This window comes from Vulpes vulpes, chromosome 10 (assembly GCF_048418805.1).
Source record: "Vulpes vulpes isolate BD-2025 chromosome 10, VulVul3, whole genome shotgun sequence".
Taxonomy (NCBI): Eukaryota; Metazoa; Chordata; class Mammalia; order Carnivora; family Canidae; genus Vulpes; species Vulpes vulpes.
The window spans coordinates 49,958,017-49,980,689 of record NC_132789.1 but is presented as its reverse complement, the minus strand read 5'-3'; the positions used below and the strand labels follow the sequence as shown (position 1 = coordinate 49,980,689).

The 22,673-nt window shown below is 41.9% G+C and overlaps 1 protein-coding gene across 5 annotated transcripts in view; it reads right to left on the bottom strand.

Moving 5' to 3' along the window:
* The window catches only part of LOC112914739 (BEN domain-containing protein 5), a 1,350,915-nt gene that overhangs the window by 302,253 nt on the left and 1,025,989 nt on the right, over positions 1 to 22,673 (bottom strand). For all 5 annotated transcript variants that reach the window (XM_072724031.1, XM_072724033.1, XM_072724032.1 and 2 more), the window contains exon 6: positions 12,861 to 12,900. In XM_072724031.1, coding sequence (XP_072580132.1) covers positions 12,861 to 12,900 — 40 coding nt within the window. The remainder of the gene's footprint in view (positions 1 to 12,860; positions 12,901 to 22,673) is intronic.

The window sequence follows — 22,673 nt, the reverse complement described above, 5'->3', positions numbered from 1 at the left end:
CAAAAACATAATATACCTCATTAATAGACAGAAGGATAAAATCATATGATCTTTCAATAGATGCAGAAAAAAACATTTAATAAAATTCAACATTCTCACATGACAAAGACTATTTAAAAATTGGGTATAAAAAGAATATACCTTACGGCTTCTCATGGCTCAGGTCATGATTTTAGGGTTGTGAGATTAAGCCCCATATCAGGCTGTGCATTCAGCAGGAAGTCTGATTCTTTCCTCCCTCTCCCATGCGCTCTCTCTCTCTCTCAAATAAATAAATAAATAAATAAATAAATAAATAAATCCTTAAAAAAAAAGAATATACTTCAACATAGTAAAGCCATATGAGACAAACCCACAACTAACATCATATTCAAGAGTGGAAGGTTGATAGCTTTTTCTCTAATATCAGGAATAAGACAAAGGTACCTACCCTCACCACACAAATTCAGTACAGTACTGGAAGTCCTAGTCAGAGCAGTTAATAATAATAATAAAAAACACATAAAAGGGATATGAGTTGGAAAGGAAGAAATAAAATTGTATCTGTTTGCAGATAACATGATCTTATATACAGAAAATCCTAAAGGCTCCATCAAAACATGGTTTAGAATTAAAAAACAAATTTAGTTAAGTCACAGGATACAAAATTGACATACACAAATCAGTCACATTTCTGTACACCAACAGCAAACTATTTTAAAGGGGAATAAAGAAAACAATCCTATTTATAATAAGACCAAAACCAATAAAGTACTTAGGAATGAGTTAACCTAAGGAGGTGAGAGATCTGTACACTATAACCTTTAAGATAATGATGAAAGAAATTGTAAAAGACACAAATAAGTGGACAAATATCCTGTGTTCATATTTTGAGAGAATTAATTTTATTAAAATGTCCATACTATTTAACTGGTAATGAGTCCTTCCCGTCTGCACAGAGATTCTAGCCATAGAGCCTCAGCTGGGGCTAGTTCTTTCAATAGAAGTCTGCTGCAGGACAGACCAAAGCTTCCTCTGCTCTCAGACCTCATAATTAATATATTTGGTTTAATATAGCCACAGAGATAGTCATTGCAAAAATTCATGTGATCTTGGGCCATTAAAACCAGGGCCCAGTTTATCTTCCAATTTCATGGATGATGTTTATAACTCAACTCTCAGCCTATCAGCACAGTGGATTTCCCTCCACACAGGTACTTCTTCAAAGTCAGTTCACAACGACATAATCACAAAATGAGAAGCAACAGAGATTCTGCTGGGACTTCTGGGTGAGAGTCTCTTGAGTTTTCCTATTAGACTAGAATTTGGGAGAATGTAAAATTTGCAGCTTCTATAGCCATCTTGAGACCACATGTGGCCTGGGAAAGGAGTCAACACCAAGCAAGTGGAGTTAAGAGAAGGATGAAAACAGACTGGGTTCTATGTGCCCTATATCAAGATGCACAGAAAGGCCAACTGATTTCTGGATTATCTAGTCACATGAACCAATTAATTGCCTATCTTTAATTTTAAATTAATTTAGTCTGTGATTAAAGACTTGTACTTATTTAGTTCCTGTACCTTTATTTTACCATTCATTTCTTGATACAGTTTGTGTAGGCCTAAGTCCTGCATCCAGTATGATGGCCAAGGTCTCACCAGCTCCTTCCTGATCTGACTTCCCTTATACTGATCAGCTGTGGTGCCTTTGAGTTCCCCACCTCCAATTCCCCTCACCAGAGCTCAGCCCACCCATCCCGATGTCCCAAACCCAGATCCTTGATCCATTCCCATCAACCTTCTCACCTGAGTCCCAGGGTATGGCATCTGTAATAGATTTCCCAGGACAAAGGTCCTAGGAACATACCATTCAGTTTGTCTCTTAGGGATCATGAGAATAACAAAACATGTTTCTCTTGGCCTTTATATATTTCTTTATATGTTACTAAAATTATTTTACTTAATAAATCTTCTGAGTGACATCCAATGCTATTGTTTTCCCTTGTTGACATGAGAGCTGGAGGTTGGGGAATGGAGCTGGGAATGTTAATTGATATAAACTTTCTGGAAAATGAACTGGTAACAAGGCACGATAATTCCTTAAACATATTAGTGCTCTCTGGCCCATAAATTCTACTTCTACAATGTCCAGATAAAAAACTTATATAAAAGAAGTAAAAAGCTTTTTTACAAATAGTTTTATGGTAGAGTTATTTATAAGAGAAAACATCTGGAAATAACACGAATGCACAACAATAGAATGTGGATTTTTATAAACCAGACTATATATAAAAGATGGAAGATACTAGAGCTTTTAAAAATAAGTATGCCTTTAAAATGCTCATAAAATGCTCATGGATGTAGTAATTCAATCCTTTAGTAATCTATCTTAAGACAATAACCTAAAATGTAGGGAAAAATATATACACAAAGGTTTATAAATTATTCATGACATCGAGAAACTAGAATTTAAGTTAAATATACAACATTATTGGCATGGGGAAATATTTTTCTTGTAATATTAAGTGCAAAATCAGGATAAAATTTTATATTCTACATGATCTCAACTATGTAAAACAAAATTATACATGCATAGAAAAAAAGGCAAAGAAGTAAATGTGTTAAAATATTAAACAGTGATTGCCTCTGGGAGATAACTGATATTTTCATCTTTATAACTTCTCTGTGTTTTTCAAAATTTGCACCATGGGCATGTGCAATTTTTTAATAGAGAAACTTATTATAAAAAGATGGTAAGTATGTAAACTACATAGCAACATGAAGATTGTTTATGAAATAATGTTAAGTGAAAAAAGATGTATATAAAAACGTACTGTGATTGCAATTATGTAAATATGTTTCTGCATATAGACAAGAACTGAAAGGGATAATGTATAAATAGAATTAGGTTTTGTATTGTGCTAAGGCTGTAGGACTAGGAGTAATTTATTTTTCTTCTTTAAAAATCTCTTTAAAGTTGTTTTAATCATGTGCATGCATTTTTGGAACCATCCGCTCTATGCATATCTACTGTGTTGCTAACCTTCTGGCAGAGAGGCCAGGAGTCATCTGGCTTGGCTTCACTCCTGGTCCTGGCCACTCTGGACTGGTTCCACAGGCCTCCTGTTGGCTCAAAAAATGGCCAGAGGCACATAACAATGGCTAGTTTGGCCTCTCCTAGTCCTTTAGTTTCCAGAGGCACTAGGTTTAAGGTTTACATCATGTGGAACTCTAACTGGAGACCAAGTTCAAAGTTGTCGTGTAATGGTCAGCATCCCCAGTCTATCACCATTCAACCTAAGTATTGCTTTAACAAGGTTAAAGGGGATAAAAACAAACAAACAAACAAACCAGAAAACCAAAAATAACCCCCCCTCCAAATTCCCCCAAACTCAAACCAAACCCAGGATATTTGCAATCAGAAACAAATCTAGTGGTGATTTTTTTTTTCTGTATATTTCTGTGGTATCTTAGGAAATCAGTTGTCTTTTCAGGACACAGTCTAGTTAGTGGGAAAGCCCCAATGACTGTGACATCCTGGACACTCCAGACTTTCCTTATCCCCAGTGAAGTGGGTCAACCTAAATCCTGTCTGGGAAAGAAGAGTCCATGGGCCAATATCACAAGTGAAGGGATATTTATATGTAGCAGTAGCAGAAAAGGCAAAGGATTTAGAATCAGACAGATCTGGTTTTGAATCCTGACTCCATCACTTGTTAACTGTGTTCAAGTGGGTAATTCACATAATTATGCAGCACCTTCATTTATCATCTGTGAAAGAGAAAAGGTGATTCTGGTCTTATGGAATAGTGAGGAAAATTATGTGAAAAATATATGTAAAGTACTTTAACACAGCTCCGGTGCTGAGCGCCACTATTCAGATACCTCCTAAACGCTGTCCTTTAGTCTATAGCATCAAAAAGCTATGACAATTTGATAAGAGCACCAAGATAATTCAACAGGGGAAAAAACAGTCTTTTCAACAAATGGTACTGGAAAACTGAACACATTCAAAAGGGGTAAGCTGGACTCCTTCCTCGCATCATATAAAAAAATTAACTCAAAAGAGTACATCTTTGTGACCTTGGGTTAGGCATTGTTTTCCAAGATACACCAAAGTATAAGTGACAAAAGGAAAAAATATTAGTAAGATGAACTTCATCACAATTAAAAAGTTTTTTTTTTCTCCAAAGAACATCAAGTAGGTGAAAAGATAACCTGTGGAACAGGAAAAAATATTTGCAAATCATCTTCCTGTTAAAAGACCTTGTATTGAGAATATATATTTTAAAACTCTAACAATTCAACAATAAAAAGACAAATATAACTTAATTAAACATGAGTGAGGAAAAATAATTTGACTAAAGATTTCTCCAAAGAAGATATAAAAATGGCCAAAAAACACATAAAAATATGCTCAACATTATTAGTCATTAGGGACATGCAAATCAAAACTATGACGAGAGGGATCCCTGGGTGGCGCAGCGGTTTGGCGCCTGCCTTTGGCCCAGGGCGCGATCCTGGAGACCCGGGATCGAGTCCCACGTTGGGCTCCCGGTGCATGGAGCCTGCTTCTCTCTCTGCCTATGTCTCTGGCTCTCTCTCTCTCTCTCTCTCTGTGACTATCATAAATAAATTAAAAAAAATTAAAAAAAAAAAACTATGACGAGATACCACTTCACACCCACTAGGATGACTATAATCAAGAGACAGATAAAAACAAGTGTCAGAGAGGCTGTGGAGAAATTGGATGTGTACTACACTGATGATAAGAACAGAAAATGATACAGTTATATTGGGAAACAGTTTGGTAGTTCCTAAAAATGTATATCCTAACATTTACCATATGACCCAACAATGCTATCCCTAAGAGGACTAAAAACATGTATCCACATAAAGACTTATACACAAATGCCCATAGCAGCATTTTTTGGAATAGACAAAAAATGGAAACAAATGGAATATGCATCAATAGATGCGTAGATAAACAAATTGTTGTATATTCGTACAATGAAATATTATTCAGCAATAAAAAGGAATGAAGTATTGACACATGTTACAATATGGATGAACCTGAAAGTATTGTGCTACATGGAAAAATCCAGTCAAGAAAGGCCGTAGATTGTATGATTCCATTTATATGAACTGTCCAGAATAAGCAAGTCTATAAAGACAGAGAGTAGATTTGTGGTTTCCAGGGCATGGGGGAAGGCAGAAATAAGGAGTGACAGTTAACAGAGTTTCTTTTGGGGGTAGTGATAATGCTCTTGAATTAGTGATGATGGTTGCACAACTCTGTGAATATACTGAAAGCCACTAAATGATGCATTTAAGGGATGGATTTTATGGCATGTGAATTATAGCTCAAAAATACCATTTTTTTTTAAAGCTGTGACCAGCACTTTTAACCTGATGGTGGGAATATGAAAATCTTTCTGGAGGTATGATTAAAGAATCATTGCCAGATATTCTAGTTCTCCACCCTGCCATTCCCTTCCCTGTGAGAAGAGTCTACATCTCCACTCTGTTGAATTTAGGAGTGGTCATATGACTTGCTTTGGCCAAGGAAATGTGGGCAGAAGTGACCCCCTCCAAAAATTTTTAAGAGTAAGTACATGGCTCATCATCCCTCCCTTTCCGTCTGCCATGATGACCCATACGGCAGGTGCTGCAACCTCACAAATTCTTCTGGCACTTCTGTGTGCACATGTTGAATAATTTCCAATTGCCAACACCTGCAACTCTATCCTGAGAGCTTTCTTTGGCCACTGGAACATGCTACATCCATACTTTGAGCAGACTGGAAGTGTCAGGGAATTGACACACCCATTCTCACTCTCACATCTTTGTCTCTTGGAGGGATAACCCTGAGGCTCATTTTCCACACTGACTTCCAGGGTTCCCCAGTTTGATGATGTTCCAGTTGCCTTTAGGGGTACCTTGCTTGATAATGAATCTTTCTGGGCTTTCTTCTTTTTCCAGTATTACTTCTTCCTTTCCTACCAAGGTCTCTGGGATTATCTCCTAACTAAATGTCTTGCACTGAAATCTTTATGTCAAGGTTTTCTTTTTAGGGAACCCAAATTAAGATACCCAGCTATGTTCCAAACAGAGAATGCTTGGGTCTGGGGACTAAAGATGATGTAAAGCAGAGCTGACTCCAATCCATGAGGGACATATACTAAAACTGAGAAATAAGCTTTTGTTTTTTAAGCTTCTGTAATTTTGATGTTACTGTTACTTCAGTGTAATGTAGCCTGTCATGACTAGTAAACTATGTACACCTTTCCTCAGTAATTCTCATTCTAGATATTTTTCCTACAGAAATAATAAAAGATGCATACAAGAATGTTCACTGTGTTGTTATTTATAATTAAATAATTGGGTATAATTGGATATACAACAGTAGAATTATAATAGAATGCTCTCAACTATAAGAAATTCCTTCTTAGGAATACTTAATAACATTGAGAAATGTTCATACTACATTCAAATAAAACAATTTACACAGTATCATTTGAATTTTATCTTTTAAATTACATATGTATTTGTATATACATGTGCAAAAATAACAGCCTCTGTTCTCAGTCTGGTAGTTAGGGGTTTTACTTGAATAGGAGGAAAATAATTCTTCATACTGTCTCCCTTTTATTGAAAAGGCTGTAGAATAAACTTTCCAAAAAGTAAGGAATAAACTATAGTTAGATTTTGGGTAAAATGGCTAAAGAAGGGATGGCTGGATGGCTCAGCGGTAGAGTGTCTGCCTTCAAGCCCAGGTTGTGATCCTGGGGTCCTGGGATCTAGTGTCACATGGGGCTCCCCGCAGGGAGCCTGCTTCTTCCTCTGCCTGTGTCTCTGTCTCTCTATCTCTCTGTGTCTCTCATTAACAAATAAATAAATAAAGTCTTTTAAAAATGGCTAAATAAGTTATGCTTCAATAAGTCTATTCATTTCCATCAAATAGTAATATTAGATAACATATGAAAAAAAGAAATGAAAAAAAATATATGGGCTCTGTTGTAAGAGATATATTCCCCCAAAGCTGAAATGTACAGAAATGTGAAAGGTAAGTTGTCTCAAGCCTACTTGTTTGCTGAGATCTGAACATAGAAGCAGGAAGTAACAGCTAAAGTTTGCCTCCTATGGGATAACAGAGACTGAAAGTACTCTGGGAGATGAGGATCAGAAATAAGATCTTCTGCTTAGAGTCATAGGGTGGGGCTCTCATATCCTGAAATGAGCATAGGAAAAAAAAATGAAGGCTGCTGCACAGTTTCTGGCAGATAGCCCTGTGCATTGTAGGCCTAGAGAGGTGAGGAATACAGACACAGAAAACAGAAGCAATGCGGCCTCTTCTGATGACTTTTTGTCACTTCATGCAATATATCCCCATTATTTACCAGGTCCAATACTGAGATGTGGGTAAAGTTAACAAGAAAAAACACCACACAGGGAGATGTGAGCACAGTAGGGGTTTGCAGGGCATGGGGTCGGTGATGAAGACAGCGAAAACCAGAAAACTTCCTCCTCAAAGTGATCCTACAAATTAAAATTTCAAAATGCATGAAGAAATCAAATGCTAAAAATGATACTAAACAAAATTAACAATTATAACTTGAATTCTCTCCAGATGAAACTTATTTTATAGAACAGGCAGAGATTTTAAAATAAGCATATTGAGGATGTTCAGAGAAACAAATGAAGGCATTAAAACAGAATAAGAAATTATGAAACAGAATAGGCAGAAATAAAACAAGAACAGGTGGATATGAACAAAATTAGAAATCTTGGAAATTAAAAATATGTAGTCATTGAAATATTGAAAAAGACAGGGAAAGAAGTCTAGACGAGACATGGTCAAAAAATGAATTTATAAATGCAAGTTACTTGTAGGGATCTCAGAATCAGTGCAATAAGAAAAAATGATAAAAAATTATGAAAAATCAGTTAACAGCCATGGAACGCCACTTGAGAGAATCCAACAGTCATCTAATGGAAATTCTTGAAGAAGAGAGTCTGAAGAATAAGGGAAAAGCAGTATTTGAGGAGAAAGTTTGCCAATGACTTCTCAGAATTAAAGAAAGGCATAGATTTTCAGTTAGAAGTATACTCAGAGTACCAAACAGGGTAAATAGAAATAAATTTACACATATATACATCAAAGTGAAAAAACCAGAACATTAAGATTAAAAAGCAATCTTGTATCTTATCAAAAAAAGATGTTATAAAAAAACAAATAATGGAAGACTTCTCATCAGCAACTATGTATGTCGGAAAATTTTAAAAAATCTTCATGGTACAAAGGAAAGTCTTTCTCAAAGTAAAATTTATACCTAGCCAAACTATTATTCCAAAGAGAAGTCAAAATAGAGACATACAGAGATTAAGAGGATTGCCTATGGACTCTCACGGAACAGCTATTAAAGGATTTACTTTAATAAGGTCACACAGGAAATCTCGGGATAAAAAGCAGGGGAACACAGAACTCCATAAGCTGCATAGGAGAAGTAAATTAGCTCATTGCTATTACTAAATATTGTTTTTCTTTTTTGCAAAAGTTTAACTTCTAAGTTTAACTTATAATAATAATTTCTAGGTGGTGGCAGGGCAGATTTCAATAAGGGTTAAAATATGTTTGCATATGGGTAACCCATTGTCTCAGCACCATTCAACAATAATGTATCATTTTCTTTCAGTTTATTTATTTGAGTAATCTCTCCCCCCAACATGGGGCTCCACCTCAGAACCCCGACACCACGAGTCACATGCTCTACTGACTGAGCCAGCCAGGTACTTCAGTAGTCCATCTTTTATTCTGCATATTACAAAGGCTAATTTTGTCAAAGGCTGTAGATCTTGTATGAAAATACATCATGAAATGTATATTCAAAGGGTAACCAGTTTAGGTTAGAAACAAAAAAAACAGCGTCCAAATCTGTAGATGGGGCAGGGAGAAAGCAGGTAATATATAAAACATAATACCAAAAAGGTAGGACAAGGGGGGAAAAAAGGAAATGAATGGTAGACAGCACAAATATGGTGGTAGGTATTCATACAAATATATTTATATTTATTATCATAAATACAATAGATTATAAATTCACCTGTTACAATACACGGATTATTAGATTTTATTTTTTAAAAAATCAAGTAACAGTGTTTCCAAATGATTACCACGAAAGGGAAAGGATGTCTCCTTAGTAATTATAAAGATAATACTAAAATTAAGATTTATTATAAAGACAGCATGGAGTTAATGCAGAATAAGTATGACAGACCAATGGAATAATAATACAGAGAGATCAGAAACAGATTCCGTGTATAGGAAAATTGCTGTATGACAGACATGTAATTGCCAATAAGTGGGAGAAAGGATGTACTAGTTGTATGGTGCTGAGACAATGGGTTATCCATATGTAAACAAAAAAATTAAATACTTAAGTCATATTATGCACAAAGATCAGTGCTAAATGAGATAAAGACCCAAGTATGACACAAAACTTGACAATTCATAGCAGTAAATACAGAAGAAAATGATATCCAGGTAGAGAAAGATTTCCTAAATAAGTCATAAAAGCAAAGCTCGTAAAGCAAGAGATTGATTAATTTAACCCCATTAAAGTTTTTTAATCTTCCATGTAAAAGTACATTAATTTTAAACACACACACACAAGACATAGTCTGAAAGAAGATATTTTCAATGCATATAAATGACAAAGTATTGATATTCAGAATAATAAAGAACTATAAATCAATAAAAAGAAATGACAACCCAATGGAAAATGGAAAAAGGATACAAAAAGTCAATTCCCCAAAGAAGAAAGCAAAGTGGTCAATAAACATATGAAAAGATACTCAACCTTATTGGTAGCCAGGGAAACAAATATTATAAAAATAATGGGATATCACTTCATGTTTATCATAATGATAGGTAAAATTTTGTAAGTCTGAGAATTTTAAGTACTGAGCATTCAAAGAAGCAGAAACCCTTATACTTTGCATCTAGAAGTATATATTTGCTCAACTACCTTAGAAAACAATCGGCCATTATGTAGTAAATTTGAGGATGCACATAATCAATAATTCATCTCCTAACTATATGTCCTAGAGAAATTCTCACACTTTTACATAAGGATACATGCACAAAAATGCTCTTATTAGCATTTCTTACAATTACAAAAAAACCCAGAAATAGCATAAATTAAGATCAATAAGATGGATAAATTGTGATATAATCGTATGTGGAATACTATATAGCAGTTAAAATGAATGAACTCGAGGTACATGTATCTACCTGAATCAATCTCTACAATATGATAATGAGTAGGAGAAAAGTCATGGAATGCCATTTACAGTTTGACATCACTTAGAGGAATTTGTAAAAGAATACCAGTTATACCGGTTTTATTTTTGTATATGGAGGTATTGAAAAAACTCATTTATTATAGTGGTTATTTATAGGGTGAAGGGAGAAAGTTGCAATCAGGTGAGAGTATAGAAAAGTCTCAACTATATAAATTTAAATAGGGGCTCTCTGGCATAGATGGCTCAGTGTTGGTATGATAAAGCCAAGGTGTTTGGTGGGGAGGAGGCAATAAAAGGCTGTACATACTACTTCTTCTCTTTTCTGTATATTCCAAATTATTCCCCACAAACAAAATAAGAAAAGAAGATAATACAGATTATTAAGGCTTCCAAATTCCCAACGAATGTTTCTGAAAGCTCTTAGTCTATGAAGAGTGGCACCATCAGACTGCAGCTCTATGTTGAGGGTGGTCTGGTGAGGAGCACAGACAAGCTAGGACCTCCTACCGGCAGTCCCAGAGAGGGTGTGAGCCCCCTGACAGCTGCTGCAACTTCTGAAGACAGGGAATAGGGAGGACTTTAAAAGTGAGCGGCAGTCAATAACAATAAAGGAATGTGATTTTGACATGGAATAGAGTTGTCCGGATAATACACGGTCTAATGGTGCTTCCTCACCTTTCCATATCATGGCACAAATGGATATCTGTTTGGCACACTGGCGTGAGGCTATCACCTTGGGGGCTCCAGCTGCCCAGGTCCTACCTGGGTCCCTTAGAGATAAGTGGATCAATAGTACACAAGAGCGCATCTCACAATATCACACAAAGGCAGCCAACATGCAGTACACCAGTGTGCCACAACACACCTTCTGAGAAGCTTTGACCCAAGAGATATTTTTTTTTTCATATCTAAAAGTAGGTAAAATTACAAACCATTCCAAACTCTGGCAGCGCTTAGCATTTTACGGTTCCACAGCTCTCCAAAAGGAGTACACTCAGAGTCACAATTACTCTACTTGAATTTGTGCAGCAGCAATTAGGAACAGAAAGAGCTAGTACAAAAGAACAGCCAAACAGGGTCCGAAGACATATGGAGAACTCCCTCCAATTCATACACCAGCATCATATCAGGATGTGATCAAACGAGACTGGAATGTGGAAGCAGGCAATGTAGGTAGTGTATGTGGAGCACACCATTATAGAGGGCAGAAACCAAACAGGACAGGACGAAGAAAGTCCTTCACCAACACCTTAGTGGGGAGGGACTGGTAGGTCACACCAGTAGGCCATTCTAGTTATGTTAGCCCATGACCTGGAATTTCTACATATGTTACTCACACATATATTAAACATAGCTCATCTATAGAACCGATTAAACATTTTTCAAACCACTTCATCTCTGTTCTCCTAAAGTCTCAAGTTGACCAAGCTCTATCAGGTGGAAACACAGTAAGGTCACTGAACTGGGTAGATCCAACTTACATTTGTAGTCACTGTTTCATACCTCAGTGACTGAGACCAGATAACTAGTGTTTGTGCTAAGAAAGTGCCTGCAGAGGGCAATTTCTCAACCTCTTTGTAAGTGAGCCACCTGACACCCAGATACAGCATGGCAAGCTTGGTAAAAGGCAGAGATAATGTGGTACAGCCATACTGGATGCCAAAATATTGAAATGGCCTCCATATTTTATCAGTAATTAGCCACTCCTAGAGCCCCCGACCATTCCATGTGACCACACTGTCACACTTGCCCCTCTCCCAGGATGCCATCTTCCCATAGTCCAGGAACCAAAGTGCTAATGCCTAGCACAGCAGGGCGTCACCAGGGCTGTTAAATATTTTGAATGGACAAAGATGACCCACCACACCCATTCTTGAATGCTCACTTCCCTGCTAGCATCATCATCTCTTGGCTCCCAAGACAAAATAGCATCTCTTGTTGGCTGGTTTTGCCTCAAGTTCTCAAACCAAAATAAAATACCTCGCTGGCAACACTAAACTACTCAACCAGGCTTAGAGGCTAGATGCCAGGCTTAGGAGGAAGAAAGGACCTTTTAATCGCATGGCCACAGCTTTGTTGGGGAACTTGACCTTCCCCTCAAGTGTGAGACAAGAGATGTTCTGACCCTCAGCACAAAAGGCCAAACCTGGTCACTTTCCCAGACAAGTCCCTCCTCATGAGCCATCCTTCCTCCATCCCATGCCCCCTGCCAGGCAGTTTCCCTGTTCCCCATTATTTCAAAACTTATTTCACATGAGACCAGCACACTTCTTTGACAGTTGAGTTCACTGAGTGATCTGGGGAGAACTTGCCCCTGGAATATGCAGCAACACCACAGTATCATCCCTGTCATCTGCAGAGTCAAGAGGACGTAGCACAGAGCTGGGAGGGAAGGAACAAAACAACTGCCCATGGGGCAGAGGATGGAGGGAGAAGGGTTATTCATGGCACCAAGAGTTCAGCTGTTCATCCAGGGACTCAAAGGAGGAGGGCAGGAATTGCATTTGGTAAGGCCACCAGGCATCACTCTGGGAAACAAGGGAAAAAGCCAAAGCAGCATGGCCACACCTACTCACCGGGGCTGGTTATTGTCAGGAGGTCAAGCTGCCGCTGTTGCTGCAAAAGAAAACATAGTGTGAGATCACTGAATTGAGCCAGAGCCAAACTGTGCTTAGCAGCTCAAGGGGGAAAATGCAAAAGAGATGTTCCGACACACAGAGCAGGGTATAAGGTGGAGAATATGGTGCTCACTCACAATTCTGCACGGAGGCACTGCACCCAGAGACAAAGGGAATGGATGGCCTTTTTGTTCAACCCGAGATGGTCAGAAGTGAGAGGTCTTAGAGGTCTTCCAGTCAAACCTTTACTAAGGGAAAGGCCATGGGCTCATTCCTCTGTACCCGTGGCCTTTGCTCACACTGGCTGCGCTGGTTAAGTGTCTCATATCCTGGCAATCCTCTTTGCCTTGGGACCTCATGTCACTGCCACCCTCCTTATATTCCTTTGTAACCAAAGTACTCCTGGGCGGGTTTATTTTTTTAATTTACTCAGCAATGCTATGACAATTTTAATTACTGATGATCAAACCATTCCTTCTCTAATTGAATCCTTATCTCCTTGTACCATACGACAATCACAGCAAATATCTGTCTGGCACACTGGGCCATATGGATGAGGCTGCTTATGCTTGAAGGCCTCTAGCACTTGCTGATCCAAGGGCTGAGGAGATCAATATCTCAGTGGGCTTGCCCCACATCACAGCATACCTACAGGGAGGCTCTGGATGTTATGGGAACCATGAAGACAGAGAAGTGGGTATTGGAGGCTGGGGGTGGGGCAGTGAGCAACACTCTGAGAGATTTAAGTCAGGATTTATTAAGCCTCAGAGGACTTCTTTCTCTTTTCTACACTTGATTTTCCATAAGCAGTTCTGGAAATCCGTATTTTTTTTTTTCTCAAGAGGGGACCAAGCAAACTCCACTTTGAGAATCACTGCTCTAGGCTACACACTGTAGGAGCTTCTGATTATCCAATATTTCTTCTAATGGATTCTTTGCCATATTTCACCATATCTGCATCTGCTCTATCCTGCCTCTCTCCAAGAATGGACAACAATTTCCTGAAATCCTGCTTAAACAGAAATGGGAAGGCAGAAACACTTTTTGAGTAACAACTATAGGCCAGGCAGGGTACCAGGGGCTTTAACGTAACATTTCTTTTCATACTTTTGGCAATAGGGCGAGGTTGGTATCGCATGAGGTTCAGAGAGGAAAATTATCTGCCTGAGACCACATCTTCATTAAATGGCAGGGCCAGGATTAGAACTCAGTCAGTTCTGATGGTGGCTTGAAAGTCGAAAATATAACGATATGCATAAATCATTATGATGGTGTCTGATACTTAACAGAGGCTCAGTAAAAAGATCTTCAGTATTGTGTTGGTGGTGTTGGTATCACTATCGTCCATGTAACCCTTGGTTTATATAAGCTATTTCTTCCTTTTTCATAGAATTATGGACACTTGGGGGGTACCTGGGTGGGTCAGTCAGTTAAGGGCCTGACTCTTGATTTCGGCTCAGGTCATGATCTCAGGGTCCTGGGATGGGGCCGCGTGTTGGGTTCCATGCTCAGCAGGGAGTCTGCCCTAGATTCTCTCTCTCCCTCTCCTTCCCCACCCCCACTCACATGCGCACTCTCTCTCTCTCTGTCTAAAATAAAAATCTTAAAGAAAAAATAATTATGGATAATTGGAGCTCAAAGGTCATTGAGTTTGACCTGCTATCAGGATAGGAATCCCCTCTGCAATGACTCCACCAAGTTGTATGAACTGCTTTTTTCATCCCTTTCCTTGATGAGAAACTCCCTATTTCTTATCAGTTGGTTAGCACTCCTTTGAGCGGGGTTAAAAGCAGCTTCCCCGTGACATCATCACTGTTTCTAGTTGCCTCGGCCCACAACAAAAGTTTGGGCATCTGCACATCTGTGTCTTCTCTAGGCTAAATATGCCCAGTTCCTATGTCCTTTCCTCATAAGACCTGGTCTCAAATCTCCTTGCCCTCATGTATTCTTCCTCCTCTAACTCTGATCTGTGCCGGTCAAAACCTTTTTAAGATTTTCTCTACCCCTTACTTCAATGACTTCTCATGAGCCTAAAAGCAGATCTGTATCCCTTCAGACTTCTCAGTCAACATCAGTGTTTTCCTGCCAGTTCCTAACTCATTCCAGTTGACATTTTCAAGCAAACAATACAACTCCAATATGTCACTGACCTACATTGTGAACACACATCCTCACTCTGAAAAGAAACACCCCCACCCACAAGCTAGAAGGAATGCTGGAGCCAGACCGCCTTCCCTCCCAAACACAGAACCAGGCCAGTAGCATGACTGGCTCAAGCTGCCTTTGCCAAGGCCAACCTGTGTGACTCGGCGCTTCTCTCATGCATGAGGAAAGAATACAGCGTGTCTCCCTATTGTTCCATGAGCCTGACTTTGTGATGACTGGTTGGTGAAAGAAGTTTATTTATGTGAAAAAAGTCTATGTCCTAATTAAGTGCTATCTCTAAATGGTGACTCTGTGTCCAGACTCCAGTGGAGAAAAAAAAAAAAAAAGAGAAGAAAACCTGACAGGAGGCAGACAGACATGGGCTGGTGTCTTGGCTTCTCTGTGGAGTGTGGACAGCTTACTGTATGTCTCTGGCCTCAAACTTCACACCCACAGAATGAGGGAGTGAAATACCTTTAGGGATAGGGAGTCCAATGCAACCAGGTACGTGCGCGTGGGCTCCCTCTTCTGGTACACAGCGATCCCTGAGAATCCCTGTAGACCACGCGGGGGCTCAAAGGACAGAGTCCGAATGCAGAAGGGACCACATTTTCGGCTCTCCTCTCACATTGCAATTTTCAGGGGATGCGTGTCTTCCACACGGTTGGAAAGCATCTCAAGGGCCCGGACGGTGTATTATTCAGTCCATGGCATACGGTAGCCCTCAGGAAGCATTTGCTAAATTCAATGAAGCATTCCTGAGATCCACGTCATCCTTTTAACCCTCCCACCCCATGCCTTTGCTCATGCTGTTCTCTCTGCCTAATCTTTCGTCATCTTCTGCCTTCTTGGAGTTGCCCCCCGTCCCTCACTGCTCGAGACGCCCACAACGTCTTCTCTGCACACCAACTTCCAAACCTTCTGTCCTTTGAACAGTTCACGCTTTGTTCTTCGGATGCATCTTGCAAAGCCAACCTTTTGTATCACACCCTGTTTTAACTGTTTCTTCTGCTTCTCTCCTGAGGTCCTTACCCAGGGATAAGACTGGCATTTCATCCGTTTCCAGCGCCAGCACAAAGGTCTGGAAGGAATGTTTGAGGTCATCTGGTTCAAATGATTCAACTGTTGTGTCGCTCCCTCTGCTGCGGCCCCGTTAGGCAGGAATCAGTCAGCATGGAAAGCACCAAGCCCCTTCCGCTATAGAGGCCTCCCTCCGCCACGTCTTTAGGCTTTCTTGCCTTTATGATTTTGTTCCTGTCCTCTGCACAGCCAGCAGTACTGCTGTCCACCTCCCACAGGAGACCCTCTTTCTTCCCCCCCCACCCACAGGATCACTGTGTCTCTCGGACTCCAGCAGCTCCTGCTCGGTACCCCTCCCGTGGTGGGGAAGTCAGTCTAACCGGGTGACAGGCCCACCAAACCTCCAGTGCACAGACATGTGTGTGCACCACCTAGTGGCCTAAGCACGGCCGTGTAGGCTATTGTTTAGACTGCAGCTCTTAAGGCAGGACTGCAAGATCTGCCTTTTCCGTGTGTAGGTGAGAATGAAAAAGCAAAAATAAAGATTCTTGCAAGAATCACTGTGCAATGAGTTTCCCTAAGCAATTGGAATATCCAAATAATTCTGTCAAAGTCCTTCAAAAATAAAAGGGACGGAGCGCAGGAGAATTTTTTCATCACTCAGTAGTCGGCCTCTGTCATCATTTGGGACCGTCAACGAAAACGGTGCGATGTTTATAAGATTAGGGCGCATGACTTGCATGTAATGTACAGGCAGCTATGGAGACAGTGGGGTGCGCTGGGGTGAACGGCGACCAGATCGGAGTCAGCTGCTGACAGAGAGTGATGGGGGCCTGTCCTGTGGAGAGGAGACATGACCCACCTGCCTGGGCGGCGGGATACGCGCAGCCTACATGGGTGTGCCAGCAGTGGCGTGTGCCTGTGTGCACCTGTGTGCACACGCCTGGGATTAAGGGGCGTTTGGGGAGAACTTCCTTCTCAGGTGAAGGAATTCCCGCACATATCTCGGGGCCTCCTGAAGTGGGGGTAAGCCAGGCGGGCCAGGCACGATTTGACAGAGACCCTTGGCTGTGCATGGGCCCTGCACACTGCCTTCCCTGGTAAAGGTGCTGCCCGACAGATATCCAGAGACACCCATTTCTGTGCTTGACCACCACATGGTAAGCACTGAGTCACGACTGCATAAAGACCCTGGGTGTGGGGGGTTCCCAGGGCAACAGGAACATTCTCCAAGTTGGGTTCCAGCCAGGGTAGGCAGGTACCTAGAGCGGATGCTTGAAGAACTCTTGGCCAGCACACCTGCTCCGGGAGTTATCCTGACTCCCCCACGCAGTCAGGGGAAGCTCTTTCGTTAATGCGGTGTCACTCCAATTCCAGTCACAGATAACTGCTCCAAGGGTGAAAATACTGAAAAATGGGTCAGTTAGAAACCTTACTCAGGAATTTTGGATTTTTATGGGTTCAATTATTCTCAAGGAAACCTACTGCTTTCTCAAGTTCAACAATCCATCTTTAAAAATTTTGTAATTATGAAAACAACACATGCTTATTTTTAATAATTTTCCAAATTCCCAGAAAACTGAGAAAGTAAAAATTAACAAAATACCACCACTGAGAGAGAGCCACAGTTAGCATTTTGGTGTACTTTCTTGTCATCTTTCTTGCTTGTGTTTAATTTAACGAGATCCTATTTATATATAATGAATGAAGTACTTTTTAATCTCGTGCAATTTTATATTTTTTGTCTCAGGCTGAGTCTTTGTTCTGACGTATGAGAATGCAAATCACATATATTTCTTGTCATAATGGATATGTTTGCTCTTAAAATTGTGGTTTTGTTTCTAGCCCCTTTTTCAGGGAAGGTGGCATTAATCAACAAGATAATCAGTAGAATACTACTTGGTAATTTGTTTTGCAAGGAGGCAGTTTGTAAAGCCCAGTGACTGCAGCCTCATGATGCAGACAAAGGCCCCTGAATACGGGGAAGACTCTTCCAGGAAATATCCAACCAGGAAGGTCTTCCTTTTTCGTATCTGAAGCCCCTCTCACAGCAGTTTCAGAGAGTGTTCTGCAGAAAGAGTCAAACTCAACATGAGACAAGGGTGTGAATCCTGATTTTGTCATCACTGAGCAGTGTTGTCCTAGGCATGCTACTTAGGCTGGCTGGCAGTTAGGTACCTCATCCATAAAAAGAGTGCAGACCAACTTGCAGGAGACTAACAGGAAGGGGAAGCTGAGAAAAAGAGAAAGAATCCCTCCGAACATGGGCTGGAGGGGAGGGGAGACACCAGGCAGAGAGGGGAGCAAGCACCCTGGCCGAAAGCCAGGAATCATGAGTCCCAGCTCCGGCTCTGCCCTCCCTCAGGGTAAGACTCTGGCCTTCTCACCATATGGCACTTAGTTTTTTACAACAGCATCTTAACTGGCTTCCCTAGTTCAAGTCTTGTCTCTTCCATTCGTCCACATTGCAGCTGCACCTAGAGTGAACTTTCTAGAATGCACATCTCAAAACTTGTCACGGTTCCTACTGGAAAAAGTGTAACCTTTGAGCTGTTACTGGACAATGTCCATGATCTGGTTTCTGCCTGCTAGCTCCTGTTCTCTCAGGCTCTGAGCTCTGGCCATGATGAACCACTTCTAGTTCCCCAAATCTGCTGTGCTCTCACCTCTAGGCCTTTGCACAATCCCCTCTTCTTGGAACAATAATCCTGCATCCAACCTGCTTTGCCTGGCTAATTTCTACTTGTTACCCAGCTCTTGACTAGTATGCCACCCTTCTGTAAAGTCTGTCTAGATCTGCGAAGGCCGGCTGGATCTTGTCCTTATGCCCCTGACCTTCCCCACCGGAGCACCATCACATTGCATTTCCCTGGCCCACCTACTCCTCTCCTCTTCACCGTGAGCTCCCTGTTCCCTGCGGGTAGCCCAGTGTCTGACCAACAGATGATGCTCCATAAAGATCTGCGGCTCACCTGTTACCAGAATGACAACTAAACCGGGCCCTACTGAATCATCAGAAGAGGTCTTTAGTTTTGTTCCCCTCTTTCCCAGTAGACATACACACACTGGCTCCCAAATTTTTCTCAGAATCCTGTTTCTGCCTTGGGGACCGAGGGATTGGACCACAGAGACTTTGGCCTTCTTCATCTAGATGGATAATTATGAGGCTATGGTTAAAAATGGACTTTTCATTTTGGTCACGAACTGCACTGCAATTACTTCTCAGAATGAGAAAGGGACGTGGTGTTCTGGGAGCTCAGGGGCTGGTTTGATGTGTGGGGTTCTGCGTGGTAGAAGAGAATAGTCGCTGATTATGTGTTCTGTTTTGCTTTCTGTGTTTCATGCAGAATAGCTATTTGGGGAAAAGTCAGTCTTTCGTGGCATAGACTGGAGATGATTTAAATAAGAGCACCAGGATCCCTGTGCATTCTCCTGTCGAGCCAGAGGCCGGCCATCCCAGGGTAGACCTGCAGATCAACACCGTCCAGAACCAGGGGGCACAGGGGCACAGGCACACATCTGGAACCAGGGCTTGGGCCCTCCTTTGCCTGCAATCCCGCTTTCTTGTTCAGTTGCTCCCCTCTCCATGGAGCCACATCTCCATGGATGCCTTTTTTTTTTTTTTAAGATTTTATTTAGTTATTCATGATAGACTGAGAGAGAGACAGTGAGAGAGAGAGAGAGAGAGAGAAAGAGAGAGAGGCAGAGGGAGAAGCAGGCTCCATGCAGGGAGCCCAATGTGGGACTCGATCCCGGGACTCCAGGATGACGCCCTGGGCTGAAGGTAGGCGCTTAAACTGCTGAGCCACCCAGGCTGCCCCATGGATGCCTTTTCAAGGCATCTAGGGCTCTCACGCCCCGTCCCAGCCCTACCCCCGGCACAGCCTGCGCCCAGAAGAGTATTTCCTATGCCTTTGGCTTCTCTTTAAACTCCCTGCTTCTGATCTTTCTTATTTCAGTCTGGCATCCTCACTGGCTGTAGGATTGATCATTCTAAAATTAAATTTCTCCTTTCTCAGAATAATTTAATGATTCACATTGTATTTCTGATAAAGAGTAGATTTCTTAGCTTGACATTCAAGGAAGGTGTGAAAAATCTCCATAGGCTTTATGCGCTATTTGAAAAAGTCGTTTTCATATTTTAATATAAACTTACAGTTGGAAAACAAACAAAAGGTTACCCATTATGTTCAGAACCAAACTCCAGACAACAAAGGTGGGCCTAATCATGTGGGTCAGGGTCATATCTAGAGGACTGGCTCTCACCTGGTGGGGGCAGGGGTACGGAGCCGGGATTATGAAGACTTGGGAAGCACCATCTCGAGGCCCTGAGCTCATGCCCACACGGCTCTGACGTGGGATGCCCGCCTTCTACTTGCCTGACTGTACCGTCACCTTCCCTGCTCCCCAGCCCACCTCCTGCCCTCGACAGGGCCCTCTTTCCGCTGCTCCTCATGCTAAACAACTGCCATGCACCGTGGCTTTCCCAGAAAGCACTGTGCACTCACTCGTTGACCCTTCACTTATTTATTTGTTGGTTAATTCAACAAACATCAACAGAACATCTACTCTGTGCCAGCCATGTTCCTGAGGATAGGACAAGAGAGAGAGAGCCTCTGTTTTCAGAGATCGCTAATAGCGAAATGGAAAAGACAGACATATGAAGCAAATAATCATGTAACATGAATTAACCTCAATTATAGTAAGTGCTCCAAAGAAAAATGAGAAAAGGTAATATGACCAGGGTTCCAAGTACCCCTCCAGCCCTACCTGGCCCACAGGCTGCCACCCGGATACACCCCAGACATCCCCAAACCCATCACCTTCTAGGGGAACCTGAGCAGTGGCTGAGGCTCAGCCTCCCTTTGGGCACCTACTTCCATCAGGATAATAAAAAGTGCATTAGCCTTTTCCTCGGGGACAGAGTGAGCCTCACTCAAGGCAGAAAGAGAATCCCCGACGAGGGGTTAATTCCGCAGGAAGCAGACTGGGGTGGCAGACAAAAGCTGGGGCTGCACGTGTGAGATCCCTTCAATATATTTTGCTGAGTGGTTTCTGCTCGGAGCTTCCTGTTCTTGGAAAAGTCAGGCATGCAAGTGGCTTTCATCCCCGGGGCAGCTTAAAGGAGCGTTTTCGTTCAGCCTCTAGCAGTCTCTACAAGGCAGGGCAAGTGGAAATGGAGAGAAGCACAGAAGCTGCAAAGCCATTTGGAAGTGGTATGACTAGCAGCGAGGGCTGCAGCCCCCGCTGTTCACTGAGCACTTGCTACGTGCCAGGGCTCGCCACCTTCTGAGGCAGCCACTGTTACCCCTTTTTACAAATGAAGAAGCTGAGGGCAGAGAGGTTAGATTACCTGCTCGAGCTCCCAGCTGCTAAGTGGAAGAGTCTAGATTCAAACTGATACTGTTGACCCCTGAAGCCTATGCTTGGTTAGTTGGGAGAGCCGTCATGGTGAGAAATGAGGGGAGCATCTTGGCTGACTCCCAGGTTTGTAGGCCGAGGGGCAGCGTGAGCTGTGGTGGGGGATGCGGCACAATGGGAACAGCCCGGCACGCGGGGAGTGGCAAGGACACACTGACGAGTGAGGGACCCTTTGTCCTTTTCCTTCACTGTGGTCATAGCATGGAATTCTACATTCACCTGTGTGCTTCTTTCAAAGACTTTTTTTTTCTTTAAAGATTTGATTTATTTATTCATAAGAGACACAGAGAAAAAGAGAGAGAGATAGAGACACAGGCAGAGGGAGAAGCAGGCTCCATGCAGGGAGCCCGACGTGGGACTCGATGTTGAGTCTCCAGGATCAGGCCCTGGGCTGAAGGCGGGCACTAAACCGCTGAGCCACCCAGGGATCCCCAATTTTTTTTTTAAAGTAAACTCTACACCCAGTGTGGGGCTTAAACCCACAGCCCTGAGATCAAGAGTTGCATGCCCCACTGATTGAGCCAGCCAGGCACCCCCATCTACCTGTGTTTATATTTGATTGCTGTCATGCTGATTGCAGACTAGATTCCGTGACAGAAAGGACAGGGTTTAGCATCCCTGGCAGAGTGGACTGTGGTTAAATGTGTGTTCAAAGATTACATATAGGGGGCACCTGGATGGCTCAGCGGTTGAGGGTCTGCCATCAACCCGGGGCATGATCCCGGGGTCCTGGGATCGAGTCTCACATCAGGCTCGCTGCATGGAGCCTACTTCTCCCTCTGCCTGTGTCTCTGCCCCTCTCTGTGTCTCTCATGAATAAATAAATAGAATCTTAAAAAAAGAAAAAAAAGATTACATGAGGAAGGGTAGGTCAGGTTTTTAAGGAGAGTTGGATAAACAGCTGAAACCCTCATTCCTGCCAGAGAGAAATGACACATGTCTCATTCTTAAAACCCCAAACAGTTAGAGGTAGGGCTTGTGTTAAAGGACTTAACCTCCCCAGCTCTGGAGGAAAGACCTGTGCATCAAAAAATAGCAAGAGGAAGGCTGTTCCAGTCGTGACTCAGAAGATTCCCTGCCAGGACAGATTGTTGCTCCCCTACCCTCTGCTCCAGCGATACGAGGCCGTGTGTGTGTGGGGGGGGGGGGGCTGCAACAACAGGCATGGAATCTAAAGTGATGGTG